General features: G+C 41.5%; 1 protein-coding gene across 12 annotated transcripts in view; it reads left to right on the forward strand.

Moving 5' to 3' along the window:
* The window catches only part of cacna1g (calcium channel, voltage-dependent, T type, alpha 1G subunit), a 231,939-nt gene that overhangs the window by 69,347 nt on the left and 141,081 nt on the right, over nucleotides 1-21,511 (forward strand). For 11 of the 12 annotated variants that reach the window (XM_031312182.2, XM_031312188.2, XM_031312189.2 and 8 more), the window contains exons 5-8: nucleotides 8,225-8,519; nucleotides 9,867-9,959; nucleotides 10,109-11,012; nucleotides 12,211-12,599. In XM_031312182.2, coding sequence (XP_031168042.1) covers nucleotides 8,225-8,519; nucleotides 9,867-9,959; nucleotides 10,109-11,012; nucleotides 12,211-12,599 — 1,681 coding nt within the window. The remainder of the gene's footprint in view (nucleotides 1-8,224; nucleotides 8,520-9,866; nucleotides 9,960-10,108; nucleotides 11,013-12,210; nucleotides 12,600-21,511) is intronic. The other variant, XM_035997256.1, reaches the window with a different exon arrangement.

The raw sequence follows: 21,511 nt of genomic DNA on the forward strand, positions 1-21,511 counted from the left end.
CAGGTGTATTCAAAACCATTAATGGTGGCTGCATTCCACTTAGGAGAGGCCCTGGTATTGTGCATGCTGACTCACTGAAATAGCTTACTGGGACACTTGATGGAATTGAGCCATCGTTAAGGTTATCAATTTCAGCTGTGCTTTTCCTACTATGACAAGTCAACATGTCTGCTGTGAAAAAGGTCCATAGTTCTCACATGTGTAACTTTACTCACGTGATACTGTATATGTATGGTTATTATTGGAGTGCTCACAATGGCTGTGTAACATGAACCTATTTTTGAGTTACTGTCTCTACAGTACGATTACAGCAGCAAGGAGGCAGTTACATTTAACATGGAGCTGATGTGATTCGGTTGTAAGTGGCTAGCTAATTAAATTGAAGTCACAGTCTTTGCTATTCCCTGGTGCCTTTTATAAAATATATATTCATGTGAAGGTACGCAATGCATCTTTTATAGAATTGGATCATTGGAATTAATCAAATATTAACTGTATCCATCAGATTGAATCGTATCTCATATTGCACCGAATCGTTTCGACATCAAATCGAATCGCACTAAATCATTTCGTATTAAATTAAATTGAATAGTCGATTAATCTAACGATTCCTTTGCATATTATTCACATATAACGTAGTGGAGTTATTATTCTATACGATTTTTGAACTGAACTTTGGAGAATCAGTATTTTTACTTAAGTACTTGACATACAACTTAAAATGGCTATGCCATGGATTTATTTCATCACTGGAGTAATTTGCAGTTAAGATAATCACTGGCAAATGTATTTTTGCATCAGTGTGGGTGAAGGAAAATAATTATATATTTATATAATAATAATAATATATAATGATATTATAACATAATATTTTAATTGAAATGCAGGGGCTCCAGCCTAGTGGCCTGACATTTATACTTCTGTGTTGGTTTGTGTGTCGATCTCTCTAAGAGAATAGTAGGGCCGGCGTGTGTGTGTGTGTGTGTGTGTGTGTGGTAGAGCGAGTGAGAGAGTGAGGGTGATTCGCTTCGGAGCGAGTAGCGACTCTAGAAGCACCGTGGGAGAAACAAAGTGTCTCCCCTGTTTTTTCTGACCAAGGTCTGACCAAAAGTTAACCCTCTCCTTGATTTCATGTTGTTTAATGGAGAAGGAGAACCAGGCCACGGCCGAGTGACGTAAATCGCCGTGACGTACATCGCGTGTAGTTCCATTTTTCAAGAGGTGCATGTCAGGTTACGGTGTACCATGACCATGACTTCCAAAAAAAAGTGTAAAACTAGTGGTGATAAGTTGGAAAGATGTAACACAGAATTAGGTAATAATGTATACTTTATGCTTAAAAGAACAGGCAAAACAGACCGGGTCAATTTTTACCATGATGAAGACAACACAAGGGTTAAGCAAATCGACGTATTTTTGTAATCAATGACGTCGATTACATCCATGAATTGTCCCAGCCCTAATTGGATCGTCCTATAAGGGAGAGATTCACACCCCTACTGGATTGATTATTTTCCTATTAGATCCAAGATGGATGACCCAGGTAAGATTGCAAACAGGTCTGCAAGAGGCCAAGGCAAAACATATGGCGTAAACCTTGACCCGGCACACTAAACTGAGTCATGCACAACAGTCAATGAGGTTAGCGATTATAGAGTCTCATCATAATATATGGAAACATGGGGCACACACATGACTTATTGATGTTCCCTGTGTCAACCTGGCTCCATTACTCTCTACAGGATTTATGAGATCTCACAGCTGTAATTTAAGTTCATGCATAATGGCTGGCGATGAGCTGGCATATTTTTTTTGTCATCATCATCCATTGATCTTCTTGTATCTGAGAGGTCCGTCCAAAGTCCAATATCTGTTTCAACGCCTTCTTCGCATCGCTGATGCATATTTCAGTGCTTTAGCAAAGTAACAGCTGCTAAATGGGTTGACAGTGACTCTTTATTATGCGGATCGAGAATATGTGAGAGCAGCAGGTAGGAACCACATCCCATGTGTCATTTTGGGGTGCGATAAACCAAATGTGTGTCATACTGAGCTCATCAGACCAATAAGTGCTCTTGTAGATCATCTCAAAGTGTGAAACAGCTTTTAAGTATGTATAAATACCAGCGATGGAATGTAATTAAGTGCATTTACTCAAGTACTGTACTTAAATACAAATTTGAGGTACTTGTACTTTACTTGAGTCTTTTCTTTTCATGCCACTTTCTACTTTCTGCTCTACTCCAGAGAAATGTACTTTTTACTCCACTACATTCATCTGACAGCTTTAGTTACTTGTTACTTTACAATTTAAGATTTTTGCACACAAAACACATGTAGGTTGTAACATACAGTGTTTTATTATTGTTGTGTTTTATTAAATTAAACTACCCAACAATATAAGGGCTTACAAGTAAAGCGGAAATGATTAGCTGATTAAACACAGAACAGTTTGGATCGTTTCCAGTTTCTAAAATGTCAGGATTTTTCTGCATTGAGTACTTTTACTTGTAATACTTTAAATACATTTTCCTGATGATGCTGTACATACTTTTACTTACGTAACGTTTTCACTGCAGGACTTTTTCTTGTAATAGAGTATTTTTACAGTTTGGTAATAGTACTTGCGACTCCCAACAAAGATGGAACAGAAAAGTGTGATGTCTCACTCGGTAGCTAAAACAGAGAGATCAACACACAGGGTGAAAAGAGGAGCTGCAGCAATGTGCAACAAAAATATAGTGTTTTTCGAAAATTAAACCACATAAACCAATTCTGGTACAACCTCTAAATACAATTATGAACCTGAAAATGGGCATAATATGAGCACTTTAAGTAAAAGATCTGAATACTTCTTCCACCGAGTCGCTAGCGCTAAACCGACCAGACTCCATTTAATAAAGGAATACTTTTAGCGTGTATAGCGCCAACATATTTTCACATGTAAATTGGTAAACCTGTGTTTATTTCAACCAAAGCTAGAGTTGTGATGGTTGGAAAAGTGGAAAGACGACCAAAAACATCTTTTCATAGTTTTATTTTGTTTCTGTCGACTTTGAATGAAGTATATTTTGCGATGCTTAAATTACTGTTTATTTACATGGAGTCTGGTAGGTTTAGCGAACACAATTTTGCGGATTGTTTTATGTATAATAAAAGGATCTTACTCTTCAACAGAAAGGTCGACCTTCTTAGAAATCCTTTCCATAATGTTGTCAGACACTTAGAATATTAACCTGAGCCTGTCAGTGACAAAACGAGCACTTTTGTGGAGGTAAATACAAGCTAGACAATTGGCCTATTAACTTACATTGTAGCTTGTTTCGCAGCTGCTGACTGCAGTGATCTCGCTTAATACTGGAGCTATTTCAAAGATTGTTGGTCCCATCAGTCACTTAGACAGAAAAACATAGGAAAATAGGGTCTAGGTTGAAAAAAACGGTAGTTACCCTTTAACTGTTGTTGCCGAATGACCCTTTTCGTCTAGCAGCGGCCTCTGAAACGACCGACTGCTCACGGTGCTCTGTGCTCACAGTCACCTTTTTGCGGCTAAACTCAACTACCAACTGAAAGGGCTGACAGCTCACAGAGCTCTGTAGGATATCATACGAATTGTTGTGCCTACGTTATTGGACGATATCATACGAACCCATTCATGAGAATGCGTTGGTGTTGACAGACAGGCCAGATATCACACAATCACCGGACACACACACCAGTTATGGCAAGTGCTCTGTCTGTAACAGATATGCCAAGAGGTGGTAAAGCAGGCAGGCAAACAAACGTGTGTGCTCGTCTCACACAATGCACACAGGGGTCTCCCCAGCCATTTAGCCCCAGGTCTGTCAACACAATTACAGCTGGCTACGCTGATTAGTTCCTCCGCTCTGTTGGAAGGACTGTTAATCAGAGAAATATCAGCTGCTGCAGGATTTGCATGGATTTAAAACGCAGCATCTCAGTTGTATTTTCTGCCCCCTTGTTTCAGCATCACATCCATAAAACGTACAAACACAACAACACAATTACTAGGTCTCCATGGCGTCTTTATCGCAGGGGACTTTCAACTACTAACAATGTAATCCTATCTGCGGCGATATTTGACACAGATAGCGACCGCTCCAGTTGCCTTCTCACTTCATTAGTATATATATCTATGACTTTAACCCCCTTATAAAACAGCTGTGAAGCCTAGCAACGCGTATTGTTTACGTCTTTTGACAAGGCGGCTGCATTATCAGAAGTGGAGCAAGCTAGAATTGGACATGAGTGATGGAGAATCCAATCGGGGAGAGATCAGTGACTCGTCATTTTCATCCGATGAGGAATCTTCATCTGATGATGAGGAGCGTCCATCTACCCGTATCATCGCAGCGCAGCAGCCCTCAGACGCTGACGGAACAGGTGCTTAACAGTTACAATCTAGTGATAGATATCCTAGTTAGACGTAACTCGTGTAACGGTAGCAGTTTCTAACGTTAGCTTACTGCACTAGCGTCACTGTGTCCACGTTCGGACACTTTTTGGCTAACGTTCCATCAAAATATCAGCTCAAATACGAATATAAATAATCTATTAATGTGTTTAGTTAATGTCATGGTGTAAAACTAAAGTGTAACTTCCTACCTTTCTAACGGTGTATCGTTTTAAGTGTTTACTTTAGCTTTTACTTTACAAGAGCTGGCTAAAGTACGCTGTCACCGGTGAATTAGCCATGTGCTACCCTTGGCCATAACCGGACAGCCATATCTCCTCGCTGTAAACAATGGGTGCTGCTTTTTTTTCGGGGGCATTAAGTCCCATCAATGCTGTCGTACTTCCGTCCTTCACAATAAAATTACATGCTTCAACAACTCTGGTTAATTTCCAGTACAATAAAAACCTTTTAGAGGGGAAAGATTGTCGCCCGAGCCTCACCCAAGTGTTCTTACTACTTTCCCTCATCAAAGTCACTTTCATATACTAATTAGACATGTAAATGTCCATGTGCATATATGAAATTCATATGTACACTACCGGTCAAAAGTTTGGGGTCACTTAGACATTTCCATTCCACTCCATTACAGACATAATACCAGCTGAGATCAGTTGCATTGGTTTTTTTAACCAGGGCAGCAGTTTTCAGATTACATTATGTGCTTACATAATTGCACAAGGGTTCTCCAATGTTTTCTCAGTTAGCCTTTTAAAATGATATCAGATTAGTAAACAGAACGTGCCTTTGGAACATTGGATGAATGGTTGCTGATAATGGGCAATGTAGATATTGCATTTAAGATCAGCCACTTCTTTCTACAACAGTCCAGGACCCTTTTGGAATTATGTAAACACATAATGTAATCTGAAAACTGCTGCCCTGATTAAAAAAAACAATGCAACTGATCTCAGCTGGTATTCTGTCTGTAATGGAGTGGAATGGACATTTCTAAGTGACTCCAAACCTTTGACCGGTAGTGTAGATTGTTAAGTGGGTATAGATCAATTCTGCTAACATTTTTGGTGATGATCGGAAACGTAAAGTACCGCGAAAAGACCGGAAAGTGCGTCAGGTCCGAAGTGTCTGAATATGGCCAATAGCAGCACTTGGTGTCTGAACGTGGATACAGTGACGCTAGCTAAACTAGTTATAAATAGTGTCTACAACTGGGTTCACACACTGGGAGAGCGCACTCACAGTCGTGTGTGTGTGTGTGTGTGTGCGTGTGTGTGTGTGTGTGTGTGTGTGTGTGTTAAATCTGTAATGAAAGAGCCTAAAAGCTCATAACTGACTTTTAAATAGTTACTTTGTCAAGTCGTACTTATTATTTAAAAAAAAAGAGATACAAAATGGACAACTTAACTGCTTCAAGAAATGCCATATTCGCGAGTACTGACCGTGCTGCGGCATTGGGTAAAGCCTGGATAAATTAGTTACTTTTTAACCTACTTTTTGAGAAAAAAAAATTGCCCCCTCACAATTTTTACCTGCCCCCTTAGTCGTTTTGCCCTGGCGTCGGCCCTGATTTAAAACCTTTAGACTTTAGGGCTTCAAGGTTAATCCACTTAAAAATTCCACCTAGGGAATGCCAAAATTCAAAGGCAAAATCACTTTATATTAAAACGTCCAGCTTCTGACTGCCTCTGCCTGGCAACAAAAGCAGGTTACATTTGAACAGTGATGGCGGAAGGGCAAAGATGGTTCCCTGAGGAGAGACATGCCATTGTCTCGTATTGTAAAAAAATGTCTGGGAAAACCCTGGTTTAACAATGTCATTTAACTTTTAATGCTTCCCAATTCTTGTGCCAAGATGTTTTGTAGCTCCTCCTGTTTCCACATTTGCTTTGTGAAATGTACAAGAATGCTCTGGCATTATTGTTATTGATGGTATTGAAGATATTTTTTATTATTTCATACAAATGTTTTTTTCAGTATGTCTCAGTTTGTTGTAAGCACCAGATCCAAGGGTACATTTTTCTCTTTATTTTAGTAGTTAGGCTTGACTTAAAGCAAGATTATGTAACATGTGAATGAATACATAACACAGTTATTCCCCTTATTAATGAAAAGTTGAATTCCTAAGTAATAAAAAAACATTGATCATTTGGGCTCGATGTCAAGTTTTTTGACTTTTCTCTACTTGTGCTACTTATCAATCAATCAATCAACATTTATTTATATAGCACTTTACAGCAACCAGCAGGTATCCAAAGTGCTTTACATCAAGAACCATGAATAAAACAGAATAACATACAATAAAAAGAATAAAAACATAGAAAACAGTAAAATCAGAAAAGGTTACATAGACACAGGGGGACGAGAGGGAATTTGTCACACCACTACTATTAAAAGCCATTCTAAATAAATTAGCTTTGAGTATGTATCTAAAGATATCTACATCTGTAATAGTGCGACTGTCAGGGGGTAACTTGTTATCAGGGAACAGTAAAATGTGCCAAAAGATGGGTGTGTGTTCCTATGGCAGCTCAGCATTCATGATGTCATTCACGTTAAATGATGTTTTGACCTATCATTAGTCCCTGCAGTGGGTATCAGGCTGTGCCTTCATTAATCTACTGGGCCCCATGACAGATGACACCATTCTCTAGCCCTGACCTAACTTACCTTTAAACTGCCTTTAACTCTTACTCTCAGCCAAGCAAAGAGCAAATATTTATCAGGCTTGACCCGGCCTTATATCTACATTGTATCTGCTCAGGTTAAATGACAGTGGATGGCCCCACTGGCTTGATAGGCAGTATCTAAATGAATGCCATGGCCCGCTCAGTCGTCCAACCACCGTCACATTTAACAGTTAACCAATAGACAGTAGCAAACCCACTGGTATGATGGTCCCATTCCACTCACTCACACTGATTTCAGTGTAATGTACCAGTAACTTGTAACTGCCACTTGTGGCTGCAGTGGCCACTGTTCCACAAAAATGACATAGTCCGGAATGAATCCCAATTCACGTTTTAGGGTCAGCCTTTTTTTCTATAGTGTCCGACTTGTAATTCAAATTTATGGAATACATTTTAGGGCACTTATTGTTTCCCACAATACACTGTAATATCTAGTGAATTTGGATGCTCCCTATAATATTAAAACTATACCAAAATGCATTGTCACCTAGCAACCAACAAGTGACGCAAATTCATTAACATTAATACAGCATGCAAAATAATCCTTTTGTAGGTAAGGGCGTTTAAAATATCTAAATATGTGTTAGCTGGCTCTTGCTGGATTGTTGTCTTGGGAGAGTAGGGTACCGTGAATCTATTATAAGCGAACCATTGATGGATTAACGTTATATTAGAGGCAAACTCAGCTTCCACTTGCTGCCATAGCAACGGTAGGGGATGTTTAATTTGTGCAACAGCAAAGACGTAACTATTGGCGCAGAGAAAATGACCCGTGTAGTGTCCAATAGTATTTCATTTTGCATTTTGCCGATCAGCATTGAACTCCCCGATATAGTTAGTAGGGAGTAGTGAATGAGTGGACACAGCCATAGTCTCACTATAAGGGATGTGTCTAATTCACTTCCTGTAGGGTCATAGCGGGTCATTTTTGTAACCAGAGAGCACATTATTTAACACATATGCTAGTAATACTCGAAAAGACCAATCTACTTCCATTTATAATGTTTGAATTGAAACGTTTGGCACATCTCTCACTAGATGTATCCACTCTCTACACCAGCGTAGGCTAACCTGCAATATCCTCTATTTTTCTTGCCAAAAGCCCTCTCTCTGTGGAGCTCGAGAAATACTACCACACTGAAAACGACGATGAGAGCCCCTTCATCTGCTCCAAGCCTCGAGAGAACGGCATGAGGGACTGCGGCTCGTTGCCCAAAATGTACAAGGAAGGAGGCCTGCAGTGCACCCTGGGCTTGGATTATTACAACAGCACTGACAACAACACCTGCATCAACTGGAACCAGTACTACACCAATTGCTCTGCTGGTCTGGTCAACCCCTTCAAGGGAGCCATCAACTTCGACAACATCTGCTACGCCTGGATTGCCATCTTTCAGGTAAAACAGCTATTCACACCTGCGAGGTGTGGAGGAACAGCTGGACCATAAAAAAGAATCTGTTTGTGAGAGATACAATTTTTGCAATGAGGCACATACAGTAGGGTCTGGCTGACGTGCAAGCCTGTAATACAAGATGGAGACGATGGGGCTAATTGCAGCTGGTGTATCAGAGAAATAGGGTTTATGGGATTAGCAGGTCACCACAGCCACACCACCAGACTGCGGCTTCATTTTTCCACACCATTTGCTTGCTATCTCCACATCATCTGTAAAGCCTTTTGTTGGAGAGTTCATTCCTCCCTGTCTAGCTGAGGGGGATCATTTTGAAGGATTAAAAACAGACTGGAGATGCGTTCCCCCAAAGGTCTGGCCGCAGTTTGCCTGCGCAGGGTAAAACACACAAGAGAAATGTTGGAGATTAGTCTTCTGCTGAGTCTTGGTATTTGGAAATGGACTGTGAAATATGCTCTTTTTTAGTTCCAATCATTTCTATTTTGGTTTCTTCTTTTGTGAGTGGCCTGATGACTGTTTTCTTTTTAAAATATTTAGTGATGCACCAAATGCAGATTTTTGGGGTTCGGCCGAAAGCCGGTGGAAATACCTTTTATTAAGTCTATGTGAAGAAGAAAAACAAAATATATCAAATTTATAATGGAAAGTATGTTGTTACGTGCCATTGCACATTTTTAAGTGGGTGTATGGAAATCCTGGAGATTTCTTAGTGGGTATACCGTATACCTGCGTATCACGTAGACTACACCGCTGTAATAAAGTAAACAACGTCCACAGCCTCTAAAATAGTTAAATGTAACAACTTAATGTTGAATTCACACGCTCTTTTCGCATCATAGGAAAGCACATTGCTAACGCCAGATGAGTGACAATTTTGTTTGGCAAATTTTCGCTAACCAGTGTAATTGTGAAATTAGAAAGCTAACGTTAGCTAACGAACAGCAGCCAGCCGTTCGGTCGCTCTGCTCATTTGCCGAGAGAACAGCTGACAGCCTACCTTCCTACCTCTGGATATGAGAATGGCAAGCTCTCTCTGTATTAAAAGGAAACTAAAGACTTCTTTTTATTCTACAACAATAATTTTAAGTCATGCTATTGCAAATTTAATTAGTGTTAATAATAGATAAGATAAAACTTTGTCTGTTCACACAGAATTTTTTTCTTGCATCGTCTGCTCCAACAATCAACAGATAACATCTGTATGGTCAACCAACAAACATCTGACACGCCTTTCCTTCACACGCTGCATGCTTGCGTGAAAGGTGCTATGTAAATAAAGTTTCTTTTCTTTGTCTCTCTCTTATCCTCTCCTGTGTGTGTGTTCTTCTTTAGGTGATCACTCTGGAGGGCTGGGTGGACATCATGTACTTTGTGATGGATGCTCACTCCTTCTACAACTTCATCTACTTCATCCTACTCATCATCGTAAGTGCCACTTCCCGGCGCCTCCGGTGCTGTGTGCGTACGCGCCTGCTGATAATTGACAGAGTGGGTCAGCGGGGACGCTTGTGCGAGCATCCGTTGCGAGTGTGTGAATAATAACAATAATGTCCTCTACCCCTCCTTGTCCTTAGATTGGCTCATTCTTCATGATCAACCTGTGCCTGGTGGTCATCGCCACTCAGTTCTCCGAGACCAAGCAGAGGGAGAGTCAGCTGATGAAGGAGCAACGGGTGCGCTTCATGTCCAACGCTAGCACCCTGGCCTCCCTCTCCGAGCCGGGCTCCTGCTACGACGAGCTGCTCAAGTACCTGGTTCACATCGTCCGCAAGGGGGCCAGACAAGTGGCCCATATCTGCAGGTTCCTGGCTCGCCGCGCCGGGCTTAATATCGCTGCCTCGCCCCCTGCAACGGAGCCCCAGCGCAGCCAGAGAAGGAGGAGGAAGCCCTCCAGGCAGGGATCTGTGTCGGTTCATCACATGGCACACCACCACCACCACCACCACCACTACCACCTGGGTAATGGCAGCTTGAGGGGAGGAGGGGGCATCAGGTGTCTGGAGGGTAGGGATGTGGAGGTTGGTGCTCATAACATTAACAGAGGGGCCCTTGTAGCAACCACCGGTGCCGGGCATCTTGCTTTGGCCCCGCCACTTTCAGTGCCAGCAGCCACCTCTGATACAAACCTGGCAACGTTGTCCAATCCTGCTGGGGGAGCTGCCGATTTCTCTTCAGTTTGCGGTGAATTCCACACAGAAACTCTTCACTGTACCCCCTCGCCCACAAACCCGGGGCCGACCGCGGACCCTTTCTCCCATGTCCCGGCTCCCACGTCCAGGGCCATGAAGAGGAACTCTGTACCTTTTGCGGCTCCAGGGCCTAAGAACTACCCCACTCTGCAGGCGCGAGTCCTGGCAGAGTCCAGACGAGGGAGTGTTGCTGCCAGCACCCTGACTAACATCGGCTTCAACCTGAACATCCCGCCCGTGCCCCTGGAGAGACGGCCGTCAAGCCTGGTGGACACACACACTCCCACAGGTAGACAAATCACAACAAACTCACAGGGATGTGGTCACAGACACATTGCATTGAAAATCATGATCGTAAATGCAATCCAAAACTTGGAAAGTGTTTGATTTTCTCCATTAGCTGCATTCCTTTTGTGCTAGGGTGGATAGTTTGCTCCGCGGAGTGTTCCCATTAAGAGAAAAACTGGGAGGCGAAATGTGGTTTGAAAATAACAAGAGTATGTCATTCAGTCAGAATCGGTGCTTAATTTCTATATCAGTGTCGAAGGAAATCAAGTGACACGCCACTGGAAGTGTTCCTTTTTCTGCAATCATCCATTTGGTGGAGTACGGTATTGATTTGTCGTGATTAAGCCTCAAACCAAAATGCTGTCCAGAGTTGTGGGTGTTTTTTTCCGTGAGAGACACAAGTGAGCGCTAATTACAGTCAATAAATGTTAATCCCTCATGTCTAAGCTCGCAGCCAGCTCCGTCTAGCCCCGGCCAAGTTCTAGAAGGCAGCGGGCTCAGCAAAAGTCAGAGCAGGTCTATTCAGGTTGTACAGACGGTGGAAATGCTGGCAGCCAGCCAGACAGGCCGCAGCACAGCCTGTCGAGACGAGGCATTACTCATAGCACGAACTGCCCATCACCACCAAAACACACTCCCTGTGACACACACCCGACTGTCCAAAAATGTAGTTGTTTAAAACACAGGGTTCATACGTTTTGAAAAAAACTGGAAAAGTTGTAAATTCCAGCCTTGGAAAGGTTTTGGAAACATAAAAAGACCCAGAAAGTTTTGGAAAAGTCATGGAATTTTTTTTAACACGGCATAATAATATGTGATTAATAAATGTATTTCACGTCGTCCTAACCTCACCGTTCTATTCGGGGTGCGATATTACGACTCCCACTATGAACCACATACATTGTCATTCATTTTATTGTTAAAACTCTGAGGGTAAACTTTAACACAGATTTTTATTCTTATTGTATAATGTCGACTGACATTTTCAGGAATACATAGTCATAGAAATTTGCCAAAAAGTCATGGAAAAGTATTGGTTAAAATGCGTATGAACCCTGAAAACAGATCTCTTTCATTGGATTTGACAATTTGTCTAAACCATGTCATTTATGTAATTCATCACAATCATGCTGATTTTACCGCAGTTGCCTTCTCCTTGTCTCAGTTTCTCCGTCTGACCTTTCTCACTCGGTCTGCAGCCCAGCTCTCCTGCCAGCTGTCGGCTCGTGACCTCAGCACCACCAGCAGTGCCATGGACACAGCCGCGTTGACCCTGGACCCCGAGAGTTGCCCCTACTGCGCCAAGGCCCTGGCCAACGAAGCCGAGGGCAACGAGACCCCCGGTGACTCCGACAGTGAGGGCGCGTACGAGTTCACCCAGGACCTCCGCCACAGGGACAGGAGAGACAGCCGGCAGCCCAAAAAGAGGCAGCGAGGGCTGGGCAATACGTTTGCGAAGGTGGTCCGCTTCTGGAGGCTGGTGTGCGACACGTTCAGGAAGATCGTGGACAGCAAGTACTTTGGACAAGGGATTATGATCGCCATTCTGATCAACACTCTGAGCATGGGGATAGAGTATCATGAGCAGGTTAGTGTGTTTTCTGTGTGTCTCATTAAGAATGTATGTGAGTGTTTAAATAGAGACAGAGCACATTTAAGTCCCGCCCCCACCAGAGGGGAAACAAACTCTCCCAGCTCCATAGACTTGTATTGCGTGAAGGTTCTTCCTCCTCATTTCCGACTGCTAGCAAACAACAGAAACATTCACAAAGCTGCTGTTTTTGTGGGATGCACTGCCAACAATGCAAAGAACCCATAACATAAGTTTTTATAAGCTGCTGACCCGAAAAAAAGCTTTAATAAAAACAACAGTGAATGCAGACGTAAGGTATCAGCAGAGAATGGTGAGACAGTGGGATCCTGACGCTAACCTAACGTTATGTCCGACGTTGCGTGTGTTAGACTGACATAAAGTTAGCCTAAAACTGACATTTGGATATTTGACTTGGTAACAAAATGCTGAACATTAGCTCAGTGTCAGGATCCCATAGTCTTCTCATTCTCCCTGCCGATTCCTCACGTCTGTATCCACTTTTGTCTTCATAAAAGCTGTTTTTCAGGTCAGCAGCTTATAAAAACTTATGCCATGGGTTATTTACCCTGTTGGTAGTGAATGTCACCACACAGCAGCTTTAAGGCATTTTTCTGACAAAACTGACGAGGAGACACCTCAATGGAGTCAATGGAGAGCAGATAGTTGTTTTGAGTGTATGACGCGTCACGGTCTGTCTCTATGCAGCTGTTTGATGGTGCTCCTTCGAGGTACGGTTGTGTGTAGCGGCGATGAGACCTTAATGAAAGACTGTAGGAAGGTATTGGTTTTACTAATAGATCCTCTGTGTACGCGTGTGTCATTCTGTGCGATTGTGTAAGCTACACAGCTCCCACAGGCCCAACTGGAATTCCTGATGTCTCTTTCTGGCCTCGGTTGTTTACACAAGCGTAATTACAGCCATGTGAGAGAGAAAACGGAAGTGAGAGAGAGAGAGAGAGAGAGGTGATTTAATGGGTGAGGAAGGCCCCGCAACATCTCACATAAGATCTCAATCTGCAGTTTTTTTACTCCTGGGTTTCTTTCACTTTGACCCTATGTACACCTGTGGTCTGTTTCAGAAAGCAGGTTTGGTGAAAACTCTGAGTTTGTTAACCCCGAGATGAGGGAAACTCTGTTTTCTGTTTCAGAAAGGGAGGTTAATCAAACCTGAGAGAGGGGTAACCCCAGCCCATTTCAGAAAGAGAGGTAACTTAACCTCGCGACAACCCTCCATTTCTTTGTCACCACAACGTAATTTGGAAAACGGTGTAGTAAAAACATAAACATAATGTCTTGGCGAGGAGGTTTCTGTGGTAGAAGTAGTGGATGAGTTTGTGTTGAGCCTTCTTGCTACTGATATCACCCTTCCAGTTATGTCCTGTAAGTGGAGATTTTCCCTCTTAAATGTATTTAATCAGTGCAGATACTGTATCAAGAATTCACGTTTCTAAATTGCAGATTCTTTTCTGATGAGATGACAATTTATATAAAACACTTTGTCAAGTGAGGGTTTCAGGTTCAAGATGTGTTTCAAGCGTGTTTGAGGCTATTGTGTAGTGTATTGTGTGATTTTGTATAAAGTTGAAGTAAAGTAGGTGACACAAGTATTGTGTTTGTTTGTGAATTTGCGTGTGTGTGTGTCTGTGTGTGTGTGTGTGTGTGTGTGTGTGTGTGTGTGTGTGTGTGTGTCTGTGTGTGTCTGTGTGTGTCTGTGTGTGTGTGTGTGTGTGTGTGTGTGTGTGTGTGTGTGGAAGGAGCTTGAAGCCTGGCCAGGTTTTTTGGGGTTACTTTCGGTCTCTGACCCAGTGCCTATAAAGATGTCCAGATGCCACCCTCGGCACACACACACACACACACACACACACACACACACACACACACACACACACACACACACACACACACACTTTCTTCAATCCTTACTTTCCCTGATTCTTCTCCTTCTCTGTTTGTCTTCGCTCCTCCCTTTTTCTCCTTCATTCTTTTTTATTGTGATTCTGTTCTTTTTTTCCCCCTTGTTTCTTCCTATGTTGTCTCCTTTCCCTTTTTCTTTTTAATAAGTATCTTTATTACACAACAGATGTACAATACGAACATGAATGGGTTAAAGCAGCATCACCATCCCAATATTTATATATAGACATATATAAAATAAGAAAGTTCAAATAAAAAGATAGCTTAAATAAATAAATAAACTTCAATAATAAATGATATAATATTAAAATGGTTTCCAGCCTTAATAGAAAACAGATCATAAAGCTGTCTGAAGCATCAGTCTCAAGCGAATGACAATGGATGTATAAAAGTGGTGAAAAAGTGCATGTTATATCCTAATGAGAGGGGAGGACTGTGATTCGCTCAAAATAAATAGGTAGAGCATCCCATACTTTGTAGGATTTCTTGTTGATCCTTCTGACTTGCGAATGCAAAAGCAATTTCCATGCTGCTAGTCATCTTAATACCATCTTCTTGAAACCCAAATATTGCCATCGCTGGGCTGGGTTAGATATCTATGTCAAAAGCTTCATTCAAGATATTAAATATTGATATCCAAGATTCCTCCACTCTTGAACATGACCAAAACATGTGGCACAAAGTCTGCTTTGGCTATTTCCAAGCAATCGTGTTTCATCTGTGTTTGGGTATATTTGAGCTAATTTGTTTTTACTGTAGTAAGTACGTTGGAGGTCTTTAAATTGAAACGGATTAAAACGTACACAGAAAGAGGTACCATTCACCCTGCTCAGAGCTTTTTCCCATGGATTCTCAGATATTTCAGTTCCAACACGCCCTCATACCTCAATAACAGAATAGGTTGATTGCCAATGACTCCTAAAACGACATATATAAGCATTCGATTTAACGCCGTGATACAGCCGCACGCTGTCCATTTTATACACATGAGGGTAACCCGTGACTAAATGTTTTAAACATGTAGTTGTAAAACGGAAATAGTTAAAGCTACATTGTGTAAGAATTTCTCCCATCTAGCGGTGAAATTGTATATGGCAACCAACTGAATATTACTTTCTAGCCCTCCCATTCCGAGCACATTTTAACTCCTACGGTGGCTGTATTATTCCAAGAAGTACGACTTTGTCCGTGAGTGTTCCTTCCAGTGTAATGATAGTTTTACGTTATTTCGGTACTATTTCATTGCTAACATCAGCTATCAGGTTCCCAAACATATGCAAGCTAATGTTAGTAAAGTATCAGTGCTATCGTTATTCTGTATATTGTACGAGATTAATAGTGTAAGGCAATGTTTACAGCGTAGGAGAGAAGCAATGGAGGTTTGTGTTTTTAATATATTTCTCCAAGCAGTATGAACAATGTCAATGAAACCAACATTAGCTCTTAGTATCTCCATCGTTTACACGCAGATGTTCTAGCTGTAGCTAGTCTGTGTTACAACTCCATTACGTGAGTTGTCTGCCAGGGAAATCACGACACATAATAACACAATATAATTCAGCGGCTGGAAAAATGTGATGGTTACAAACAAGGCTTAACAATCAAAAGTCGGCCAAATGGAATGTTTTTCCAAATTATGTCCAAATCTTGAGTGTAGAACTTATTACTGGGCTGGAGGTGAACTGTGGCAGAGAGAGAAGAAGTCGTGCTGTGCAGAGAAAGATACTGACGTTCAGAATTTAGCCTCACACCAACACCAACACCAACACACCAATCTGGTTCTGGGGCCTGAAACCAGTAGACAGTTTTGAGTAAGTTTGCTGCCCAAGCCCAAGGTCTCTCAAGAAGTTTCTTTTCCCTTTTCTTCCACTACTCTTTCTCCTCCATTTTGTTTTCCTCATTCTCTTTTCACTTTTGTCTCTTTTGTCATATACCCTCTGTCCTCCCCTTCTTGTCTCACTCCTCTTAAGTCTTTTCTCCTCTCTTACTGTGAAGTGCTCTTTCCTAGTTTGGGTAACATGGATCCACCTAGTCTCCAGACAGACTGCTGAAAACTTTAATGAGACGCTTCATTGATTGCAAACCCATTGACATCCAATAGACACAAGGATCACTAAGTCTCTGTTTGGCTCTGTAACTGTCCACATGGAGAAGAGGCTAGGTTTTAATTTCCATACATCCTCCAGCCACGTTTTCTGCTGGAGTTTCGCAGTGTGTTTACACCGTGCAACTGCCACCTCAGGAATTAGATTGAGACTTACCTACTGTGTTCAGAGCTACACGTTTAAAATCCTCTTTCATCTGCACCCGGGTGATAAACTCAGTATTAGGCAACATTATTTCATGTTTTAGCCTATAGCTTTTTTTTTTATTGGGGCACAGTTCAAACCGTGTTTACAAAGCAAAGAATGGATAACCTTGATCACATGTTGAATGCGATCTGCCCAAAGTGCATTAATGCCGCCATACGGGAAGGATGGAAGAGATATTTATGACTTGTAATAGTAGAGTGTACCATTTATGTAATGAACATATGCAGCAAGTTTGCCATCAACATGGTACGTGTCCACCGGCAGCATAATTTCCACGCTTCCCATTCATGTCTATGTAAGTAGCCAGGCAATGCATTTTGGTAGTTTTGAGGCGACTTTCGAGAGACGGGGCATCGAGTTGCCCACTCCTGATTTGCATAAAGTTGAGGTCCAGGCTTTTTAATGCAAATCAAGGGCGTCCAGCTCCTCTCGAAACTCCCAGAAATATTTCAAACTGACCGTTGTCTATCTAAAATTAGAGGACAGATTCAGTATCTGCATAGCTTATTTCTGGTCTAAAATGTTTTCAGAAACACATTTGAACTATTTTTGTAAAATAAGCGAAAGTTTCCAAAGGAACCACCATTTTTGGTCCGTTTTGACATCCCTGGGCATCCTGAGCAGAAAGCCTACGAGTAAAAGCGTTCGTCCAATCAGGTGCAGCCATCACGGTTTTCGATGGGTGTAGCCTGCTTTCTTTGTTTCTCAGTGGTCATTGAAGAGAAATTGCTGAAACTGCTAGTGGCAAGCCCAGAAGCGTCCAATCTTGAATCTTGGGAAGCAGGGCGATCCCTCCCTTCCAAAAACGGCCCTGTGGACACGTATCTTAGTAGCTAATACAGCATTTCCTCCAGCTGCTTTCTCAACAGTGAAAGCCTTCCGGCAATTCAGGAGGCTTAATCCTTTCTAAACCCCTTTTAAGTTTCTTCTTTGCTGCACGAATCAAGTAGAAATCATTGATTTCAACTGTCTCTGTTCTACACCTAAATTTATTGATACTGAAACGCCACAGGGAATCTGCTGAGATTCAACATTAGATGATGTACCAAACATTGTGCAGTGTGTGAAGTATTCAAGACATATATATATTCATCCAGAATCCTGCACGTTTCCAGTTTTGCAAACAAGCCTCACACCTGCGAAGCTCAGCACATCTTTGTTTCTGTTTGAAGAAGAACATAAGACATATATCTATATATATATATATATATATATACAGCAGAGTTTTATTTCATATATAATTTTTACATTGATAGATATATTTATTGATCCCCAAGGGGAAATTATTTAAGGTCCCAGTAGCTTACAGGCATCACACACAACATACACATACATCATAAACAGGATAATAAAATAAAAAGACTGTATTGACTGTATAGTTTGCACAATTGCAACCGGTCCCTGTATCCATGCCAGCAGCTGCTGTAGCACCAATATGGCAACATCAGCTGCCTGTTCATTGTCCTCACCTTTAGATATCTAAACATGAATTGAATACAAGCTACAATGTGAGTTAATAGGGCAATTGTCCAGCATCTATTTACCTTCACAAAGTGCTCGTTTTGCCACTGACAGGCTCAGATTAATATTCTACGTGTTTCACCGCTGTCGACTGCAACGATCTTGCAAAAGATTGTTGTTACCATCAGTCACTTAGATACAAAAACAAAGTAAAATAGGTTGAAAAAAATGATATTTACCCTTTAAGCAATTGTGTTTCAGCTCTGTTGAATAGCATGCACACACACACACACACACACACACACACACTCACACACACACACAATGGATCTGGTATTATGTATCATTCAGCTGCAAATAAGGTTGTGGAGTTCTGACTGTGTCTTGAGAATTTGACAAGATTAAACATCCACCCCGATGAGTAATTGATGGCGAGAAAAAGATGGGGAACGTACACTAACACACACACAAAGTGAGTCAAACTTCAAGCGATATTTAAAAGCTTAATCAATGTCACTGCTGGCAATAATTACACATGATGTGCTTATTAATCATGAATTGTGCTGAATATGGATGGGTGTATCTGACAGAAGAGTTGTCAATTTGTCACGAAGGAAGAGTTTCTGCAGCTGTGCGTGCTTGAATATGTTTATGGTTTCCATAAAACAGTAATCTCAACTGCAGTTGATTTTTGGCAAAAATCATCCTGGTTCATTTTAGACTATTTACATTTCAGAGCATTTAGTAGCTAAAGAGAGTGAATGTTGGACTTACACTTACACCGGGTGGACAGAAACATGAACCCAAATGAATTCTAATGCTATGCTCTTTACGTTTAGTTGAGTTGTTAAGTTAACTAGGAGCTACCCACACAATATGTTTAGGTGTTTCAGTATTTCTCACTATAATGCTTTGTGTATTAATCCGTGAGACCACATGAAGATGTTGAATGTGTGCTACAAGAAACCATTGGCAGAAATGTGTATTACATCATCAAGTGCCAATTTAGTTAAAGGGTATCTACCGTTTTTTTCAACCTGGACCCTATTTTCCTATGTTTTTGTGTCTAAGTGACTGGTGGGAACAACAATCTTTGACATTGGTCCAGTATTAAGCGAGATCGCTACAGTTGGCAGCGGCGAAACAAGCTACAATGTAAGTTAGTAGGGTAATTGTCCAGCTTGTATTTACCTTCACAAAAGTGCTCGTTTTGCCACTGACAGGCTCAGATTAATATTCTAAGTGTCTGACAACATTATGGAAAGGATTTGATCAATGTCGACATAAACAAAATAAAACTATGAAAAGCCGTTTTGGGTCGTCTTTCCACTTTTCCAACCATCACAACTCTAGTTTTGGTTGAAATAAACACATAGTTTAGTGATTAAAAGGAGTCTGGTGGGTTTAGCGCAAGCGACTTCAGAGCTGTTTCTGGTTAAACAGAAAGGTCTCAAAGAGGTTTTATAGGTGTATCTCTGAAGGAATCCTCTCCATAATGTCAGATACTCAGAATATTAACCGGAGACTGTCAGTGGCAAAACGAGCACTTTTGTGAACGTAAATACAAGCTGGACAATTGCCATATTAACTCACATTGTAGCTTGTTTCGCTGCTGCCGACTGCAGCGATCTTGCTTAATACTGGATAAATGTCAAAGATTGTTGTTCATATCAGTCCCTTAGACATAAAAACATAGGAAAATAGGGTCCAGGTTGAAAAAAACGGTAGTAATCCTTTAAGGTAAACCTTAGAAGGTTAGGGTTAGGGGTAAATGTTATTCCTATAGTCTAAGACGGTAAAAAAATATTTGTAAAGATGAACAACTCTCTACCAAATTCAAAAACTAGAGTGCTGAAATCTAAATTTGTGATGTCATCAAGTACAATGTGTTGAATTGCTCCATAGACAATGTATTGGGAAATATGTTATAGATGAAACTGAGAGCACACTGAGGGAATGTTCTGAATATATGGGTACATTTTTTGTTTCAGAACTGAGAATGCTAGAATGGAATAAATCTCATTTAGGTATAAGAAAGAAAAGAAACATTCTGTGGGTCCACAAAATCAATTCAATCTCCTATTCATTGTCTATGGAGCAGCCTCAGACTTTAGACTTACTTCTCTGGTTTCTGGCTTTGAGAGAGAGTAGCTAACTTTCCTAGGCCAGAGAAATAACATATTGGAATTCTTAACTTAGCTGGTGTTCCCCTTTAAGGTTTTATCATTATTATCATTATTTATTTGTCATGTATCATCATACAGAATATCTGCTTATTATTGGGATCAAAGAGCAGCGTTGATACTTATCCGTGACTCATTGAGATCCTCTCAGAGTATTAAATATGGACTCTTTCGCTCAAGACTCCTAACTCTGGGCCTGGCACACTGGATGAGACTCTGTAACACACACACACACTCACTCTCACAGACATGTGTGCACTGCTGTGACCTGACTCCTGAGATATAAACCGGCCTATTGAGTAGACGGGCCATAACAGACACTCTGCATCCACACGCATGTCCTTCAAAACACAGACATGTTGTTACCCTGCAACCCATCAGTGTGTATGGAGCTACAGGGCCTGAACCCTCACTGTCTATGACACATAACAGAGCCCCCCTGTCTGCTTCCTATCTCTTAAACACACACAAATACGTACACACAAACTCTGCTGCTTGGGAAATGGCACAGGCATGCTCTCGCTTCGAGGGCAGCAGAAGAGGCAAGTGCAGCGAATGTAAATGTGTGCGCGACACAGAGATGGAAGGATAACAAGGTGATTAAATAAAGTGTTGGATAGAGACCACAGAGTGTAAGGACTTGGAGGGAAAAGGATAGAGAGGGTGATGTGTGGAAGAGATGAGGCAGACAGGTTGGACGAGTAAGGAGAGGGTGTCTGCTTTATCTCTGTGCAGTTTAAGAGCGTTACCATTTATGGTGGAGCTGATGGAATAGTTGTGTGTCTGCCAACTATGTGACATAGCCCAAAGTCTATCTATTTACTTGGGAAGGTCAACCTCTCTCTCACTTTACATAAGAAACTTCCCCGTCTGTATGGCCACCCGTCCCTGTCTTCCCCACATCCTTTTTCTGAAGCTCTCCTGTCAGTCTTTCCACTCTCCATGAACGCCGGTGATGCCAAAATAGCTTGAGGAGAAGTTAAGAGGCATAGAAAAGACAGGGGTGTCAAGGGAGATATGGCAAAATGCATGGTTC

The sequence above is a fragment of the Sander lucioperca genome, chromosome 22, assembly GCF_008315115.2.
Source record: "Sander lucioperca isolate FBNREF2018 chromosome 22, SLUC_FBN_1.2, whole genome shotgun sequence".
In the NCBI taxonomy this organism is placed as follows: domain Eukaryota; kingdom Metazoa; phylum Chordata; class Actinopteri; order Perciformes; family Percidae; genus Sander; species Sander lucioperca.